Raw genomic sequence first — 19,798 nt, 5'->3', positions numbered from 1 at the left:
AAGTGGACTCTTATAGTTAAAACCAGTGTTGTTCAAGGGTCAAGTGTATTTTATTCATAATTTCAAAAAAAGCAGCTGCTGTTTTTGTTAAACACCTTTACTATTTTTCTTTAATTAGTTTTCCTTTTCTAACTTCTTGAGTTGAAGATGTTTAGCTCATCCATTTGCACTCTCTCTTGTCTTCTTACAAATGTATGTAAGGCTATACCCTTCCCTATAATACTGCTAATAGATTCATCCCACAACTTTAATAATGTTTTCATCTGTTGGATTCTAAAATTCTGATTTCTGTTATGGTTTCTTCTCTTCCTAATTTAGGAAGATTTCTGCTTGTTCGGGTATCCAAATATATCTATTTGGGGGATGGCAGTGGCCTCCTACAATTCTATTCCTTTATCTTGGAGTTGTAGCCAAATGGGCTTCCTTACTATTCCTTGAAGACAACACCCCCCCCTCTGGGCTCTCAGGACCGGCTGCTCCATCTGCTTGCAATGCTCCTCCAGATATGCATGTGGCTAACTCCTCATCTTTTCCAAGTCTTTGCTCACATGTTACATTCCCAGTAAACTCTACCCTGGCCTCTTATTTAAAATTACATCTCCTTTCCCACTAGCATTCCTGACCCTGTTCACCCTATTTCTTTTTTCCCTCATAATACCTATTTCTCATACACTTATACTTGTTATAGTTGTTATGTTTATTGTATCCCTCTCTCCTCTGCCCCCTAACGAATGAAATTCCATGTAGGTCAAAATGTGTTTGTTTTTCATTAATACACACTGAAATGCCACAACAGTGTCTGGCATGTAATGTGTGTGCAACAGATATTTGCTGAATTCCTCATTTCAGTGCAATGTGGTCAAAAAATAAAGTTTTTGTGATATTTATTCTTTGATACTTGTGGAGACTTCCTTTGTGGCTTAGCATATGGTTGACACTTGTAATGTTCTACATATGCTTACATTTATTAAGTAGCAGTCCCATATATCCATTCAATCAAACTTGTTAAGTGTTGCTCAAATTTTCCATATCCTTACAAATATTTTTCTGATCAATCTATCTGTTTATTTAGATTTCCTACATGTTTCATAACCTCTTAGCTCACTATTGCTTCTTCCATATAATTTCTTCCCTTGGAATTCAAAAGTATATGCTTCAGTCATTATTTTGGCAATGATCTATGATGGGTAAATGCTCAAGGTCCTTGCCTGAAAATACCTGGAGTTTGCCTCCTCCGTTAAGCGATAATCTAGGAAGCTATAATAATTTGATTTCATTTGGCTCAGCACTTTAAAGATATTATACCACTGCCTTCTGGTCCTCAGGGCTGTTGAGAAGCTCTCTGTTAGATAAATTGTTTTCCTTTCCATTTTCTCTGTGGTTATACTTTTATCATTTTGTCTTTGAGGTTTCATCCTCTCACTATACTTTTTATAGGTATAGATTCATTTTTGATAACCCTCCTTAGGACCTGTGCTTTCTCAATCTGATGACCTGTGTATTTCAAATATAGCCTCTCATTTTCTCTAGTCTCTCATTCTGGAGTTCTTATAAGAAAATATACTTAACATTCCCACTCCACCCTCCATTCTCCTTACCCTCTTACTCATATTTTTCATTGATTCTATTTTTAATGACTCTTATTTCTCATTCTAGAAGTTTCATATGATTATTTAAATCTGCCACTTTTCCCCATATTGTCTTGTTCTTTTCTTGCAGTTTCTACTACTTCTTTTAGCATTCTATTCATGTAAAGCTTATTTTAAAAATAATCTCTTTCACGGTATTCTAGTAATTCATGTCCTAGAGATGTCAGTATGAGTCTCTTTTGGGTCTGTCGACTGTCATTCACGGTGAATCATTTCTTTCTCCTTATACTTCTTTTTAACATGAGTTCGTCTTCAAGGGGGATTCTTTTTTCTGTGGGAATTCTGTATGGCCTAGGTTTGGCTACCTAAACAAAATAGAATGTCATTTATGGAAAGAAGTAAGAAGTAAAAGGGATAGTATGCTGGTAGCAAACCAAGAGTGTCCATTATACCCTTGTATCTAATATTTATATTCTCAGTTTGTTTAATGATTTTAGAAACACCCATATTCATTCACAATCATCCTGATTAATTTGTGACCAGACTTCAGGCTAGTTGTAAAAAGTAATTAATAGACCACATGCTGTTTTATCTTATCGAAGGGCACAGAATAGAATAGAAACAGAACAGCCATTTGGAGACTAAGCAGTATGAACATTCGGAGTTTACTGAATGTTCTGTACAAAGCACTGTACTAGGTGGGGAGAGGAATTGATTTTAAGGCAGACGATGATAAAGTGCCTTGGAAGGTTGTATGGGAGAATATAGTAGATGCAATTAATTATTGGATATCAGAAACCGTATTCCTGAGAAGAGAGATGTGAAGTTGGCTTTAAAAGGATTTCAATAGGCAAGGGAAGGGGATTTTCAGACACAGAATCTGAGCGAAGGCCCAAAAGTGGATAGCACATTTAGTAAATATAAATTGACCCAGTGGAAAATGTAGCTAGAAAGGAATGTTGAAGCCCAATTTACTCACCTACTACTAGGTGAACTTCTATCAGAGGCTTACTATTTTACTCTGAAATTGTTGCTTTGTCTGTCTTTCCTACTAGATTCTAAGTCCCCTGAGGGGAGAACCTTTGTTTTATTCATCTTTGTATGTCTCCAAATTAGTACAGTATCCATTGCTCAGCAGGCCCTTAATATTGTTGAATGAAAACAATAAATTGGGAAACATGTGAAATGCGGTGGTAATTAAAAACAGACTTGGTCTATAAGCAGTGTGAAGCAAGAGAGGTATGCTGAACTGGGAACTAACATACTTAGATCTACATCTTAGAGAAATTACGTGAGGTCAAACGTGGCATGACTGACTGGTTAGGCTGAGGCCACAAGTTACTTTGCTGTGCTAGTTATAGATAAATCTCTCCTTGACACAGTACTAGAAGTCTTTGTGTACATTTTACATCTTAAGGAACAGTAAACCATTCACCCATCCTTTTTTACTTACCCCAGTAAATTATACTTCAGACTCAGTTGGTGTTTTTACTCCTACCAAAATACAGAATGGCTCCCCTTGACACTGGATTGGGGAGGGAGAGGAGATAAAAGGGGATCGACATTTGGAGCAGTTATACTGCTCTTTCTCTTTCCTGAAATTGCCTCTGGTCATCTCCTCCTCACCTCTGCTGATAGAAGTTCAGTGCCTTGGGGCCGGGAAAGGGCCCTGAGGATGGGGGTCCCTGGAGCCCTGCAACTGGGGAGGAGACCCCAGGAGCGCCAGCCCCAGCCAGGCGGCACAAGTCCTCCGGTTACACTTCACCCTCTGTGCCCTCATCTCTCCATTTTCAGAAAGCATAATGGAAGCATTTTATGTGTAAATTAATCTAAAACACAGAGATCTCTTCCAGCCGCAGTGGAAATAAATTCAACAGAAACTCTTCACGTTTACAGTAATTGTCATTGTACAGTTCGGCAGCTTTACCTTCAAAATAGTGGGTAGACATGGTTACAAGTACGGTGGAGTCAGTTTAGCATTACAAGAGAAGCTGAGTACATTCCATTGCATTTTTAATCATGTTTTTCTCTATATTTACAAGTTCCCGCCTAACTTTAACCTAATAGCACCATTAAGGACATGTAATGACGGTCATTCTACTTAGAGGAAACATTATTATAGAGTTTATTCATTTCTCTGAAAAATAGATTTTTTTTCCTACTTCCACAGAATTGCTTATAATCCTTCACCCTAGGGCAAAGGACTCACGGGGAAGGCGAGGCAGTATTAAAAAGAAGTAAAATAGTATGTTAGATGGGAAGAAGTTTTACTTTGGGGAGCCTGTGGGACTATTCCTTTAAGTAGACCTAATTATAACTGGGATTTGTTTGACTTTGGCTTAATCACCTGCGGTTACTGCCACCTAGGCGAGCCCCGGTTATAAATTAATGATGGGGTCTGCAGAGATGCCTGGGTGCACACCGGGTGGAGCAGTGTGCCCTGAGGAACCGTCAGAGGCAGGATGCCCCTTGAGTGTATCGCTCCTGTATTTAATTTGTCTTTACTGCAGTTCCTGTGTTTATATTGTTATTCTCTGTTGCTCTGGCTGCGCACGGTGATCTTGGACTGCCACAGCTACACCAGTCTGGGAGAGGCAGGTACACTGATGAAGGTGGAAAGGCCATGAAATGAGCCCTTTTCCTAAGGTATAAATTCAGAATGAACTCTTTCGTACAGTAGTTTTTTTTTTTTTTCTGTTAGCCATTGCTTTTCACATATAAAAAGCACATTTTAGCAGGGCTTATACTCAAATGCAATGTGATCACCAAGGATCTTACCACTCTTGCTTCTCTGTTGGTCTTGGAGGCAAGGACATTTTTGCAGCAGTAAAGTGGGAAGAGAAGGTGGCTGTTCTCCTTCAGAGCAAGAAAGGCCTTCCTTAGCACATGACCTTGTTGCTCATACTTGGCAGTACAACTTTTCTGTCGATAAGAAAACATTAGATCCACATCTTATTATCTAATAGGTTAATATGAAAAACACTTTATTACAAAAAATGTGTCTCATTATATCCTAACAGATGCTCCTAGCATAATAGCTTAATGTAGCAAATGCACCAGATGTGCTCCAGCATGTTTTTGACACTATTTTCATAAGTGATGATATATCCTAATTGAAACTTACTAAAATTATGCTTCGTCCTCCAACTGTCATGAAAACATACCCAACTATGTGTTTTGTAAACCCATGACTTAGGAATATAAGATGTATATTTCTTTTGGCTTTCTCCTCTGTGGTTTAGAGTTAGATTTGAAAATAGGAGATGTCACCCCTCTGAATACTAGACCAGTGAGTTAATTCAGTTCCCAAGTATGTATTAAAACTCCTTAATCACTTGTATAGCCAACAGTAAATTCAGACTTGAAGATTTGTATAAAACGTTTTCAGATTCTTTTAAATTGAAAAATCTAAATCTAAAATTGTTTAAATCTAAAAACGTGTTACAGAAAACAATGGTATAGTTTTTTCTTTAACTCGTGGAGTGAATCCGTTTAGGAATCGTCAAAGAAAGTCCTTAATAGTTATTTTTATCATTGTGTGTTAATTTGTATATATTATATCCCTGTATTGTGTAATTCTCCCATTCAACATTTTTTCTTGTGAAACCTCACACATTAGAAAGTGTAAAAAAAACAAAAATGTTACAACCTTTGTAACTACCATCCAGGTCGAGAAATGAAACCTCGCCAGCACCCCCGGGAGCTGCCATCATGCCCTTCCTAATCACTGTTCCTTCTTTCCCCACCCTTAGAGTTAACCAAGTTTTGACTTTGATATTAACCACTTTCTTGCTGCTTTATAGTTTTACAACCTATTCACGCACCTGAAATACTGTGGCTTAGTTTTGCCTGGACTTCGTTTGACTTTTGTTTTCTTGTTATTGCTGCTCCTGCTGTTGAGATTTACGTAAATGGAGTTACAAAGCTAAGTATCCTTTCAGGTTCAGCAATTTTCACTCCAAGTCCTTAAATTAATTTATTTGCTATATAGTGTATGCTACTCTGTGTACAGCATAATTGCTGTATTGTATGAACTCACCACAAAGTATTATCCATTCTGCTGTTTGAGACCATTATGAATAATGGTGCTATGGACTTTCTTTCCTTTGTCTCTTGATAAACATTGCACATATTTTTGATGGGTGTATGTGTAAGAGTGGAATTTCCAGGTCATATGGTATGTGTATTTTTAACATTTTTCAGAGCCATATCACTTTATGCTATCCCCAGAGAACATGGGAGTTCTCGTTGCTCTGTGTCCCCACTGCACTTGTTATTTTTAACCCATTTCTTTGTTGTATAGTGTTATCTCATGGTTTAAATTTCTAGTCACCTGATTACTAATGAAGTTGTGCATCATTTCATATAGTTATTGGCAATTCTTTTGTGAAATTACTGGTTCAAGTATCCAGCTGTTTTTATATTATGCTGTCTTATTGATTTATAGGTGCTCTTTACATATTCTGGATTTGAGCTAATTATGAACTGTATGTGTTGCAGGCCTCTTCTCTTTCTAATTGTTTGCTTTTTCACCATCCTAAAAGTCTCTATTGAAGCTCAGAAATTCTTAATTTTAATCTCATCAGAATCACCCAGCTTGTCCTTTATGATTAATGCTTTTGTGTCCTCTTTAGAAAGTCTGTCCCTACACTGAGATCATGAATATAGTCCCCTATGTTAACATATAGATTCATCGTTTTACTTATTATATTTAGGTTCAGAATTTATTCTTTGGTATGTTTTGACATATGGGTTAATTTACATTTGTTTCTGTGTAGATAATCAATTGTCCTAGCACTATTATTAAAAATATTATTCTTTCCCCATTGCTTTGTAGCCTACCTTTGTTGTAAATTAAATGTCTACATATGCATAAGTTAATTTGTGGGCTTTCTATTCTACTAGTCAGTTTTATACTGTTTTTTTCACATCTTCTTAAATAATGTAACTTCATAATACATTTTTACACTCAGTAGAGTAGGGCCTCCTACCTTGTACATTATTTTCTTTTTTTATTGTGGTAAGAACATTTATACATTATTATCTACCCTTTAACAAATTTTTAAGTGTACAATGCAGTAATGTTAACTCTAGGCACAATGTTGTACAGCAGATCTCTAGAACTTACTCTTCTTGCACGACTAAAACTTTTTACACCTTCTGAACAACAGCTCTCCGTTTCAGGCTCCCCGCATGTCCTCGCCACCACCATTCCACTCTCTGCTTCTATGAATGTGACTATTTTTAGATGTCTCCTATCAGTGGAATCACTCAGTATTTGTCTGTGTCTGGCTTATTTCACTTAGCATAATGTCCTCCAGGTTCATCCATGTTGTCCCGTATAATGGGATTTCCTTCTTTCTTAAAGCTTAATAATACTCCATTGTGTGTGTGTGTGTATATATATACCACATGTATTTTAGAATTAGCTGGTCAAGCTCCACAAGAAACCTGTTGAGATTTCCATCGTGATTGCATTTAATTTATAGATTAGTTTAGAGAGGATACTAAAAAGTCAAGCCTTTTAACATATTTACTAAGTATTTCTATACAGCACCATGTAGTCTTCTCTCAGTGATATTCATATTTTCTATATAGTGGCTATGCATATCATTTATTACATTTATTCCTAGATATTATATATTTTATGCTCTAATAATTGCTGTTTATTTAAATTTTCAGATTTGTTGTTGACATAAAGTAATTATGGGTTTTAAATTTTTATATTTGTATGCAGCTGTAATTCATCTGTGGACCTGTATAGATTTCATCTGTACACAATTATATAATCTGCACTTAAGGACAGTTTTATCCCCTTTCTTTCCAAATAATATACCTTTTATTTCATTTTATTGCCTTCAGTGAAGCAGGACCTTCACTGGGTGGGACCTCCACTACAATGTTGACTAGATGTCATAATAGTTGGTATCATTGTCACATCCCCAATTTCAAAGGGGTAACATTTAAAATTTTTTTCTATTAAGTATAATGTTACATGTTGCTAGATTTGGTTTGCTAAATTGCTCATTTAGGATTTTGAATCTAAATTCCTGAATGAGAAAATCTGTAATTTTTTTAATGTCCTCATCAGGTTTTGGTTTTAAGGTGTTGCTAGATTCTTAAAGGAAACTGGGGTGTTTCCTCTTTCTCTACTATACAGAACAGGTTGCATAAGACTAGCATTATTAATTAGAATTAATTCGTGAAGCCATTTAGCTAAAGGTTTTTAATTTTTTGTTTGTTTTGGAAAGGTTTTTAGTAACAAATACTATTTTTTCAGTAAAACTGTTCAGATATTCTATTTCTTCTTGTGTCCATTTTGGTTATATGTCTGTTTCATCATCATTTCAGGAAGAAAACTGTTCTTTCTATCCTTTTACCTCTTCATGATCTATAGAATATATAGTGATGTCTTCTTTTACATTCCTGATATTTGTTATTTGCGCCTTCTTTTTTTCTTAATTGGATTCTCCTCCATTTCTTTTTCTTTTTCTTTTCAAATAACTCATTGTCATTATAATGTAGTTACCCATGGGTTATTTAGACATGTATCCTTAATTTCCAAGTATATAGGGACTTTTTTCTTAACTAGAAGCTAATATGAATTTCTAGCTGATCAAAAAATATATTCTGAATAATTTCCATCATTTGAAAATCCTTGTTATTTGCTTTATTTTTAGAAATAATTTTGTAAATATTCTGCGTGCTTGAGAAAATGTATATATATTCTATAGTTGTAGGGTGTGGTGTTCTCCATATTGCCATTTGGTCATTTTTACTTAATGTGGTATTCAAATCTTCTACATCCTTAAAGCATTTATTGGCTTATTTGCTCAGTTGCTGAAAGAAGTGTGCTGAAGTCCCCACTTTGTGTTTTTGCCTATTTCTCTTTCTAATTTTGGAAATTTTTGCTTTCTATATTTTGAGCCCATGTTATTAAATTCATGCAAATTTGGAATTATTTTATCTTCCTGGTAAATTGAAAGTTTTATCATTATTTAGTGTGCTTTCTCATCTCAAGTAATGGTTATTGCCTTAAAGCTAACCTTGACTGTTACTCGTGTAGCTCTACTAGTTTTCTATTGGTTATTATGTGCATGATAAATATTCTCCCATCCTTTTCTTTTCAACTTTCTGTATTTCAGTTTTAAATATTGATTTATAAATAACAGATAGTTTTGTCTTGCTTATTTAAGCAAAGTGTGCCTATCTTTGTCTTTAAAGACACAGTTACGGCATTTACATTTAATGTAATTTAGTCTAATTCTCTGTCAATCTTTTAAGGTCAGTAAGTCTTTAAACAACAATTTTTCACATTCAGAAAATAGTTCATTAACTCCTGTAAGTTTAAGAAATTTATTTTCTCAGATTCGTACATAAAATATCATATGCAGGGATTTATGAAACCATCTGCTATTATCTCTTTGCCTGTTGTGTAATGAGAAGAGATCCAGGGACTAAAATATTCTAAAAACAACATTTCTGGTCCAGTGTTTTGGGAATTGTGCTTGCAACTCTTGTCTTTATTGTGATGTAGCTATCCAATTCCAATAAACATGGTTTTAACAATGTATCTCTTAATATATCTTTTTTACAATATACTATGGAGATTTCCTCTTTGATTACAGGGCTGTGACTCCCAAGTGAGCGTGTCAGAAATGTCCTGTAGTGAAAGTACCTCCTCATGTCAGTCTCTTGAACATGGCTCTGTTCCTGAAATTCTCATTGGCCTGCTTTATAATGCCACAACCGGAAGACTATCAGCAGAAGTGATAAAAGGCAGCCACTTCAGAAACTTGGCAGCAAACAGACCACCCAGTGAGTGAAAAAAATTTTTTGATTCTAATGTTTTCTGCACTTAACGGGACTCTCGGTGTTAAAGGTTTTCAGTCCTATCATTTAGTCTTAACTGATCAAAATGAACTGGTGTAATCATCAGCTAATCTGTTTCATGTTTCTATTTCCAGTCATTTGGGAAGTAGAACAATTTGAAATTCAAAATATTAATTGTAAGGTGACAGGACTATTAATTTTTCATAGTGTCTGCAGAATAAATTATCCCTTTCATATTGGTTATCTTCTAATGCCAGATAAAGTTACAGGTTTTTTTTAAGTTAATAATATTCCACAAATGATCAGAATATATATAGCTATTATTAACTGAAGATTGAAGTTTTGTTTTCTGTCTGCATGCAGTACTATAAATTAATGTATACACTTCTATATTCTTCCCCCTTGTCTTCCTTAACAATTAAAAAAAACAGTTTCTTCCTATTTCCTCCTTTATAATTATAAATCAGTACTGCCAACAGTCTTTTCTTAAATGGAATGTGCTTTGCCTTTACCAGGACAAACAGAATAAGGAGTAGTTTGATATTTACCCTTGAGGCTAGGAAGGGAAAGCTAGATGCTACACCTCTGCCTCTTACTCCTTCCCTCTCTCCCAGGTCAAGGTCGAGGTTGTAGGTTATGGGGTACAGGGAAAGTGTCACCCATTATGCCTCCACAACTGTGTGTTGATATCTAAAGAAATCACCTGGAAAAGTAGCATCTTCTTTGTCCTCTAAAATGAAAGCCATTAATGCACTGAACTAAGTATTTGAAAGGAAATCTTGAATAATAATAGCCACCTTAAATTTGCTTAAAAATTTCTCACCAGCTTGCTTCAAGCAAGTCTTTTACTCCAAGTATCAAATATTAAAGGAGGAGAAACTTTTTCCAACCTTGAATTAACATTACTTTCTAAATGTCCTTAAAGTTATTTTTTCAATTGAAGTGAAAAGTCATAAAAATATATTTGGTTTGCCCTAAGTAGTATTGGAAACCTTGCTTCTTACATATATCATGGAATGTATCTATCCCCAAGTTAGAAGTCAGAAGGCCAAAATTAGCTCTGTCATTCTGCCCTTGGACAACTGACCCGGCTCCCCAAAGTCTGTGCTCTGAATACATAAATCAAGGTTGTGTTTTCAGAGGGTAACTGAGACTCAGGTTAGACAGAGGTCCGTAAAAGACAGATGGAATTACTATTGTCCCCTCTCTCCTTTTAGAAGGAAAAATTCAGAAAGAGTTTTCTAAATTAAGAAAGAAGCAATTGCTAGAATAAATAGCTTTGTAAGTGTGACTTGGGTTATCTTCATTAATACATGCTTAGAATGCAAAGTCAAATGGCATGAGAAGTAACTTAAATGAGCAAAATGTATAGATGAAAGATAAGGATAAATGTGAGGCCTGTGATAAAGGCCCGAGCACACACCCTGCCTCAGGATGTTCAGATCCAAACATCCGTGAACACCCTAACAGGTAAAATACTATCTGGGGTTCTATCTGGCCACAGGCCATCAGTTTTCCCTTCCTGCTGTAATAGTTCAATTTGTTGACAAATATTTTACTTGAAATGCTAAAAAGTTGCAAAATGAAGTGATATGTTTGCCTTTCTGCTCTTGCTATATGCACTCTGGTGAAAGAGAGAAACACTAATCAGAACTGAAATGAAGGGAGAGGGGTGGAGACAGAGTCAGATAAACGAGCAGGTTAAAAAAGATTAGCATCCACAACACCCAGTAGATTTTTCAGGTTAAACAGTAGGTTATAGCAATTCCCATTATTTTAGAATGAGATTTTCAGTATCAGGATGGTTAATGATGTTAGCTGCGAGGTAGCTAGTATATAAACATAACCTAATGCTTATTACATTTAAATTAAGCATAAATATAAATATACATTCATATAATTAAAAGTAATTATATGAAGTGGAGTAGTCATGAAGTAAAACATAAGACAGCTTTATCAGTTTGTCTTACATATATTATATAAGATTGTGACCCTCCATATATACTTAGCGTCTAAGCTTTGAATTGTATTATAGACTGAATAATCCAATTTTTATCCAAAGAAGCAATGCAACATGCAAGAGCAAAAATTTTGATAGTTCTATTTTGTTTTGCATAATTGAATTTTATATGACAGTGAGAGTAATAAAAGTATTTGAAGATTTACATATTGCATGGACAACCAAAAATTTAGCTTAACAATAATAATGATTATATGATGACTTCTATTCAGTCTTTTATAAAAGTGATAATTTGCATGATTCTATGTTCAATGTGCTTTAGACCAAGAGGATATCATTATAAAGGTGTCCCCCTTTAAAACAGTGTAATTTTTGTCTAAGATTACACAATGACCTTAAAAATTCTCATTCCATGAAATTTCCCCAACAACTCTTTTGTGCAACCCTCTACCTGACTTAAAATGCTAAAGTTTTGTGTTCTTCCACTCCAGTGAACAGTGTTTCCTCTTTAATTCTAACCTTTGACCCTCTTTCACCCAACAATTGACATCTGGTCATTATTTCTTTTACTGCTTTCCACCCCCTGTTGTCAGATGGACTGTTCTGTTGTCTAAAACACTTGATAGGTGGACAGGTTTATATAATCCGAGGTGAGTTCCTGTAGAGGCTAATTGGATGTTGTCTTTTCATGCAAAAACAAAATACCCTAAAACTTGCCAGCAGTGAAGCTGTCCACCATGTTGGTTTCCAAAAAAATGCACATTTATTATCTGTGGTACTTTTAATAAAACTAACTTAGAATGTATCTCTGATTATGGATGATGGTATTCAGAGTATTTATAAAATAAGCAAAACTTTTAAAATTGAAGGTTTTATTTTTTTCACTCTTTGTATGTTGATACATATAACGGGAGTAAATATTTCATGAGAAATGCTGCAATTTTCATTAAAATTAATTGAAATTTTGATATGAAGTACACATGATGGATCAACATGCTGAAGATCATTTGCATGAGTCTAAAGAATTTGAAAACACAGTTGTTTGAAGAGAGGGTTTATCTCCCCAATAATCAGGCAATGAACTGCTGTTTCACTTTGTACACTAAACATCACATCAATTTTCTTTGTAATTCATGAAAATAGCTAAGATACCATACGTAAAATTTCACATTAAATTCTGCCAAAAAAGAATCCTAGACTATTCGCTTTAACTATCCAAAAAGCACATTAAATGTACTCTTGCATGAATCCAGGAAAAAGTTTTACTTAATTTGCTAAACTTTGAGTCCTTAACGCATTTGCCTTCATTTTGGCCCTTAAATGGTTTTAAAATATATTTAAAAACCACATCCATGCAGAGATTTTTTTGACATTTCATCCTAAGCTGTTTCAGTGTCATCTTTGCATTCTTGTCTTCCTCTTTTCCTCTTCATCATTTGCCTTCATTTCTATTTGTTTGTTTATTCTTATTCTCTGAAAGCACAGTGGAATGCTTTACAGTGTTGTGGCTAACTGAGCTTGCTAAGTGTTTATTAACGCTATGATGTCCTGCTTAGTGAAGCTAAACGGGGATGGGGATGGGAAGGGTGGTAGTGGGAGGCCAAGGATGGAGGGGGGAGGGGGAGGAAGGATTATGAGGTATACCTTTAAATTATAACTGCAACGTAGAAGTAGGTTAAAATACTACCACCCCCAAAAGCTTTTCTGCCTCCTCAGCATTCTCTGTACTTGTCACATTTTTTAAGCATCTACATCAAAATGGAATCAAAGTTGAATTTCCATTAAACATGGTATACTCCATATCCTTATAAAGAATCAATACTCAATCTTCTCAGCAAATGTTCCAGGAAAGATGTTTTGAGTTTGTTTCAAATGATATTTGTGGTATGTTGTTTTTTTCTGTAGATACATATGTTAAATTAACTCTCCTGAATTCCATGGGGCAAGAGATGTCCAAATGCAAGACATCCATCCGCAGAGGGCAGCCAAATCCAGTATACAAGGAGACTTTTGTCTTTCAAGTGGCCCTATTTCAACTTTCTGATGTGACGCTCATTTTGTCTGTGTATAACAAACGCAGCATGAAAAGGAAAGAGATGATAGGCTGGATTTCTTTAGGTCTGAATAGCTCTGGAGAAGAGGAACTCAATCATTGGACTGAAATGAAAGAGTCGAAAGGACAGCAGGTGTGTAGATGGCATGCTTTACTAGAGGCTTGAGGGACGGCAGGTGAACGAGCAGTTACAACCCGAGGCAGCAGCATTTCTGATCATGACATTACTGTGTCCACCTAGTCACCTTTAGAAGAGCTGTTCTTTGAAGAATTGTCTTCAGCCCTCTACCAAAATGCTTTAAATTCTGCGGGAAGAACACCCAATACTGACATAAATGAAGACAACGTGTGTCTCTGGTAGAGCTTGTTTGGGAAAATGAGAAACTTATATTACTGTGAAACTCACAGTCCTCCAGAGCTTGGAGAAAATGCTTTTGAAGTTCATTTTACATTCACAAAAAAGCGAATACTTTCATGAAAAATCACAATTACAAATGCTTTAAAAAATCAGAATTTTTAGTTGCAACACTATTTTCGTGTCACCCTACATAGTATCCATAAAACATAGTTCTGACTGGCTTGTCCCTAACGTTTATAATGTTCTATAGTCTGAAAAAGCACTTCTCCAATTCTTTCGTAAGTCTTATCTAATGATCTAATGGTGAGGGGTTTCAGTCACTCTGAAAATTGCTTTATTTCAGATATTTTCCCTGTGTGCACTTAGTTTCAGTGTGCCTCATTTCTTCTCAATAGCATTTTCATAACTGAAGTTTTGTATGTTATTTTTTTAAAAAGCTCATTTCTTCATTTGCCTCTGCTTTTGCCTGATTCAAAGAGACCAAGTCAGTGCACTGGTCCCTTGCAAGTCTTTTAGACAGGTTGTACTGTAGAACTATGTAACTTTCTGTTGAAAGCACTTCCTGTATTCTTGTATTCCAATGTAGGAAGCTAATAGAGCAGGACTTGACTTTAAAATTTCTTTCAATGATTGACTCTTTAAAATTGTAGCAATGTGAAAACACATTTTTTACGAACTAAATAATCAATAGAAAAGCTGTTGAAAATTGAAAACAATTCAAGTTAAAGAAAATTTTAATTATCTGCTCTGAGTATTTAGTAACCAACACTGCATAAAGCAGGTAGCATTCAAATAAGAAACTTCTCTCTCTAAATCTTCTTCACACTTACTTCAATTTGTATTTGTGCTATAAGGACTCTCCAGTTCTCGATTTGAATCAGAACATCTAAAACAGTTCTGAGATTCCTTATGAAGTTTTTAGTGACTTGTGACTGGATTTTATGAAATTTACAGATACTTTCTCCAACGTGATGTCATCCTGTGCCTTCCATGTAAGTTAAATTTGCTCATACGGCTTGAAAGTTGTATTTGCAAAATCAGGCCTTCGATTTTTATAAATGTAAAGATTCCTCAGAACAGTGTCACAAGATCTTTATTTCCTCTGAAGTGTGTGAAAGTCATATAATGTGCTGTTATTTTTTAAATGGCAAGGCATTTTCATTTATTGTTTTTCTATTTAAGAACTCTGGTTAATCAGGAATATTATAAGCTGTTTTCTTCTTAATTTTGCTTCTTACCTGACATATAATTTTATGCATATACTTTATTAAATACAATGTTTTTATATATATGAAAAATATTTTCATTTTTCTCTTTCTAATTTCTAGTTAAACAAGACAAAAACATACTATTTAGCAGTTACTAAAAAAATAGTGTATCATTGTTTCTAGTGCCAGCTAAGTATGTATTATGTATTATTGTAAGCTAGAACTCATTATTACCATAAAACAAAACCGTGCATAGGTATTACTACTTCAGCCTGGCTGTACTAAAAGGCCTTAAAAGAAATCCAAGAAGACAGTGAACTCCTAATATTTTTTAGTTTAAAAAATGGCAGCTCTATGCATTCATACACAGGAATTATAAAATACAAATGCTTTAATGGGTGACATGAGGTTTAGGAATGTGTGTTATAGAGTTGCATTAAAGGGAAAAATCCATTCTTCAATTGTTACATTAATGAGCCAGCCTTTTCCAGGTTTCTTTATGAATGAGTTAGGTTATAAAGTTAGAACGTGAATCAGATGGCAAAATATCTCATGCAAGTATTTTGAGCAACAGTATGGAAAGAGATTTGAAGAGGGTGGGGGGTGTAGATTTTACTGTGAAATTGAATTTAGGCATTTGATAGTACAAGGATCTTTGAAACAGCTGACTGCATTGGTAACAACTGGGATCTTCTTAATAAAAGGAGTTATCAGTTTTATTAGTAGCTGTAACAAAGCCTAATCAAACACATAAGATTGGTTTGGTGCTTTCTCCTTCAGTGAGGAAAAGACCTAACTAGCTGTCATTTGTTTTAAATCTGTCTTTCTTGAGGCTATGCCCAGAATTTGTGTGCTTTGGTATAAGGGGTTTATCTGGTATAAGTATCAAAACCATTATGGCCTAAAATTAATCAACAATTTTAAAAAATTTTAAGAAAGACCCTACCTCCACCCCAGCTGCCTCAAAGATTATGAATTATTTATGTGTGTATCTGTATGCACACACATGCCTACACACACACAACGTATGTATGTGTGTGTGTATATGCATATTATATGTATGTGTGTGTGTCTGTATATATACACGAATACACATTTGTAAAGGTGAAGGTACCCTGGCTTTTTCAGATAACTAAATAGAAAAACATTTATCAAGTTTATGGGTTATTTTTCTCCTCTGCGTATTTACTATAAATTACATTTGGTTTTGGGTGCTATTTGCTGTCATTCTCCTCCACACATAACAAAATACGTATCTTTTTATCCTGTGGATTGACACAATTTAGAATAGTTACCCCCCAAAATTTGTCTGTTCTTTTAGAAAAAGATAAAATAGGGCTCAAGAGACCCACCTCACTCTACTAACTCTAATGAACAAGATAGTACTCCTGCTCCTTCGTGTGCTTGAATTTGCATGACAGCTTCAAGGCAAATCTTATATCTCAACAATTATAGGAAGTAGGGGCCCACTGGTGGGCAGCAGGTGTTGTCTCAGAAACTTTAGAAAGACAACCCACTTTCTTATTCTCTTAAAATCCCCTAAGTTTTATAACAAAATGATATAGTCCAAATATGGCAGTTGACTGGCATTCATGAGAGCTCCTGATCCTGGAATTATAGGCTTTGTCTCCCAAATGAGCTGCAAAATGTAGTTATTACTGCCCAGGAAACAAAGTGTATTTCACATCAGCAAAGAATTTGTGTAGTATAATATCCTCTTACCTTTGAGAAGCTTTCTCCTATTGATCTTGTATCTTCTGTACTATCCACATTTTGTGTAAAATCCATTTGCCTTTTTTCTTACTATGCATTCAGTAAATTCTCAATAATGTTTTATTTAATGACAAAAATAATTATTTGGACCACAATTTAAAAAAAAAAGAAAGACTAATGAAAAACTATCTAAACTCTCCTGAGTCATATGCTCATGTTTAAATGTAGGGCCTGATAGGGCAGTTCCAGCTAGCCTAGTGCTAATGCCTTCTGCTGTGTGTTAAATAATTTTTTTGATACCGTCATCTTCACTTCACTTAACAAGTGAATCAAAAGCATAACCAATGACTGCAAGCTAAGATAGCACCAGTAGGAGAGGTCATAGATTTGAAGGTGCTCTTCAAGATGAAGATGGGAGACCAAATGTTATAATTTTTTAAGTGAACTGAAAGGTAGGCTGTTCGGAGATGTAAATTTTTAGATACAGTGAGAACAGTTGTCACCAACACATTTTTTCAAGGTCTTTATCCAGGTATGAATGGAAGTGCCACCAGTCCACTTGCATAAAATTTCCATTTGCCTGCAGAGACTGGATGTGTCGCTGATACTTATTATTTCACACTGGTAGTTATGCACAAGTTTTTATTTCATAGCTCTTCCCCATTCACTGGCCCCGGTTCTCCCTCTGGCCTGTAGTGGAGGTAGGTGTCAGTATCATGAGTAATCAAACTCAGTATTGAGTATGAGGACAAACATGCTGAAGCATTTTTTTTTTCATTAACTTTAAAACATCATCTGTGCCCACTACAATTTACTAAGATCTAGCACAGTAATTAGTTATTTTGTTTGCTTCTCACAACAATACTATGATGCAAGTAATATTATCAATATTTTATACATGAATAAATTGCAGCAGGGATGTTAAGCAGACTTGCCCAAGGTCATCCAGTACGGAAGTAGCAGACCTGGGATTAGAACCCAGGTATAAATTACTCTAAAATCTATACTGTGCATATTGCAGTGGCATCCCTTTTTACCAGTTGCAAGAAAAAGTTTAGGTAACATTATATTCATCAATACTGCCATCCACCTTAACTGAATGGCAGAACTATAAAAGGAGAAAAAACAAACAGACTTGGGGAAAGAGAAATACAAAACAAAGAAGAAGAAAAGATCAGTGATTTGCTTTCTTCTCAGGACATAAATGGTACTTTTGTGTCATACTTTGTAGATGATTTTGATTTTCAAAGACTTGGGGATTAATTTACTGTTTTAGCCTATACTTACTTATATTCTGAAGATGTTTTAATCCATTTGTTCTGCTCCTTGTACACTTTTGGGAATCAAAGATATCTTAATTGTATATGATCACCTTTCTACCCTATAAAGCGGATACTCTGTGTCCATTAACACGTGTCTTGGCCATGTCAGTGGTGAGAGGAAAGATTCTTGTCTTCCTCTGTTCTCTCAAGACAATTTATTTACATTTCTTCTTTGCCCTTTATTAAAGCTTAACTGTAATTTTATTACATGTCTCCCCTTCCTCCTTGGTAGTATTTAACACCTTGTCTTATTATCTTTATGTGCCCCTAACTCATAGGAGGCATGGTAAATATTGAACTAAATTCCCTGTGGAAGAAATCAATAATGCTGTTACATAAGTCCCAATTTTTATGACTCTTTTGTTATATGCAGATTTACTTATTCCTTTGTTTCACAGATATTTGTAAGAGTACCTAGTATGTGTTGTGTGTGTGTCATTCTAAGTGCTTCAGATGCAGAGACAGTTAATTGGATAGACAGAGTCTTAGCGCTAATGGAGCTTGTGTTCTAAAGTGGGACGATAGCCACACAATCAGGTTTAATAGAGGAGTACAACACATAATTCAAAAAAGTCTTCCTGAAGATGATAACCCCTGAGTTTGGTCTTAAAACGAACAAATGCAGATTAGACTCCCATCAAAAAACATATTTTCTACAAGGGCAAACTTTAAAACAGTGGTTCCTAAACTATAGTATGTGTAAGATTTAGTTTGAGAGTTTAATTTGTATTCCAAAGCCCCACCTCTGGAGATTTTATTTGGTCTGGGATGGAGTCCAAGAATCTACCTCCCCAGGAATGTCTGAAATACATTGGTGTAGAATATTGAGCTCACTATATGGAATTATTGATAGCAGTGTTTCATTGCCCGTAGACTAGATCCTTAAGTGTGATAGTGATAAATAAGAGTGAGATTAAGACTAAGATTAGTGCTCTTGATCTTTTACTTGTACTTCCTTAAAAAAAGATATTCAACATGAAAATTAAAAATTATAATGTTATGAGTTCCTGTACATTCACATTCAATATAATTCTTCAAAGTGTTCCTTGGTAAAACACATAAATTCTATTATGTTGGTTTTATGATCCCTGAAAGTTCCTTTGGATTATTAGTCAAATATTTCCTTTCAACCTGTCTCTACAATGATAGGTAGAAGGCTAAGAGTCTGCAGAGGTATTTAGCTAGTATATCTCCGTCAGTATTCTAAATGAAATATGATTGACCTTTACATAAATGTCAGTAGGAGCCATAGGTGGTCGCATCTTTCATTCCTGTGTATAGTAAACTTTCTTGTCTTTTATCCTCATCCTAAATGGCTTCATCGTCAACACACTCATCAGATGAACATCATTCCTGGACTCTTCAGTGCTTCTATTTCCTCTGCTCTAATCTCTATTTCCTTGATTGCTTTCTTAAGGTCTTTTATTTAAAATAATGTGTTAGTATAACAGCCTCAGGTCTTCCTCTTTAAAAATAAATGCTGTGGATAAGGTTCATCTGAGTTTCTGCATTCCCTCATTTAAAATGTAGCCACACCTTCTCTGGTATAATATTTTGTGTGACTATATTATACATTTTGTAAGTTTTTCACCCCAAGAAAGATCTATGGTTTTAACTGAAAAATGAAGTTATTTGAATATTTGAAATAATATGATTGTGGAATTAGACTACTTTGTGACTGCTCCTGTATCATTGTGTTTGGTCTGGTTATAACTTGAGAACTGGTTAATATCATCTTAACATGAAAGAGTTTGATAGACTG

General features: G+C 35.0%; 1 protein-coding gene across 3 annotated transcripts in view; it reads left to right on the top strand.

The window, feature by feature from the left end:
* Positions 1–17,892, top strand: part of SYT14 (synaptotagmin 14) — a 174,788-nt gene extending 156,896 nt beyond the window's left edge. For 2 of the 3 annotated variants that reach the window (XM_036912437.2, XM_036912435.2), the window contains 2 exons: positions 9,218–9,407; positions 13,288–17,892. In XM_036912437.2, coding sequence (XP_036768332.1) covers positions 9,218–9,407; positions 13,288–13,601 — 504 coding nt within the window. In that variant the 3' untranslated portion in view covers positions 13,602–17,892. Of the gene's footprint in view, positions 1–9,217; positions 9,408–11,975; positions 12,033–13,287 lie in introns of all 3 variants that reach the window. The other variant, XM_036912436.2, reaches the window with a different exon arrangement.
* Positions 17,893–19,798: the final 1,906 nt, after the last annotated feature.

Source organism: Manis pentadactyla, chromosome 9 (genome assembly GCF_030020395.1).
Source record: "Manis pentadactyla isolate mManPen7 chromosome 9, mManPen7.hap1, whole genome shotgun sequence".
In the NCBI taxonomy this organism is placed as follows: Eukaryota; Metazoa; Chordata; class Mammalia; order Pholidota; family Manidae; genus Manis; species Manis pentadactyla.
Note: the sequence above shows the minus strand (reverse complement) of the source record. Positions and strands in the feature narration are given on the sequence as shown.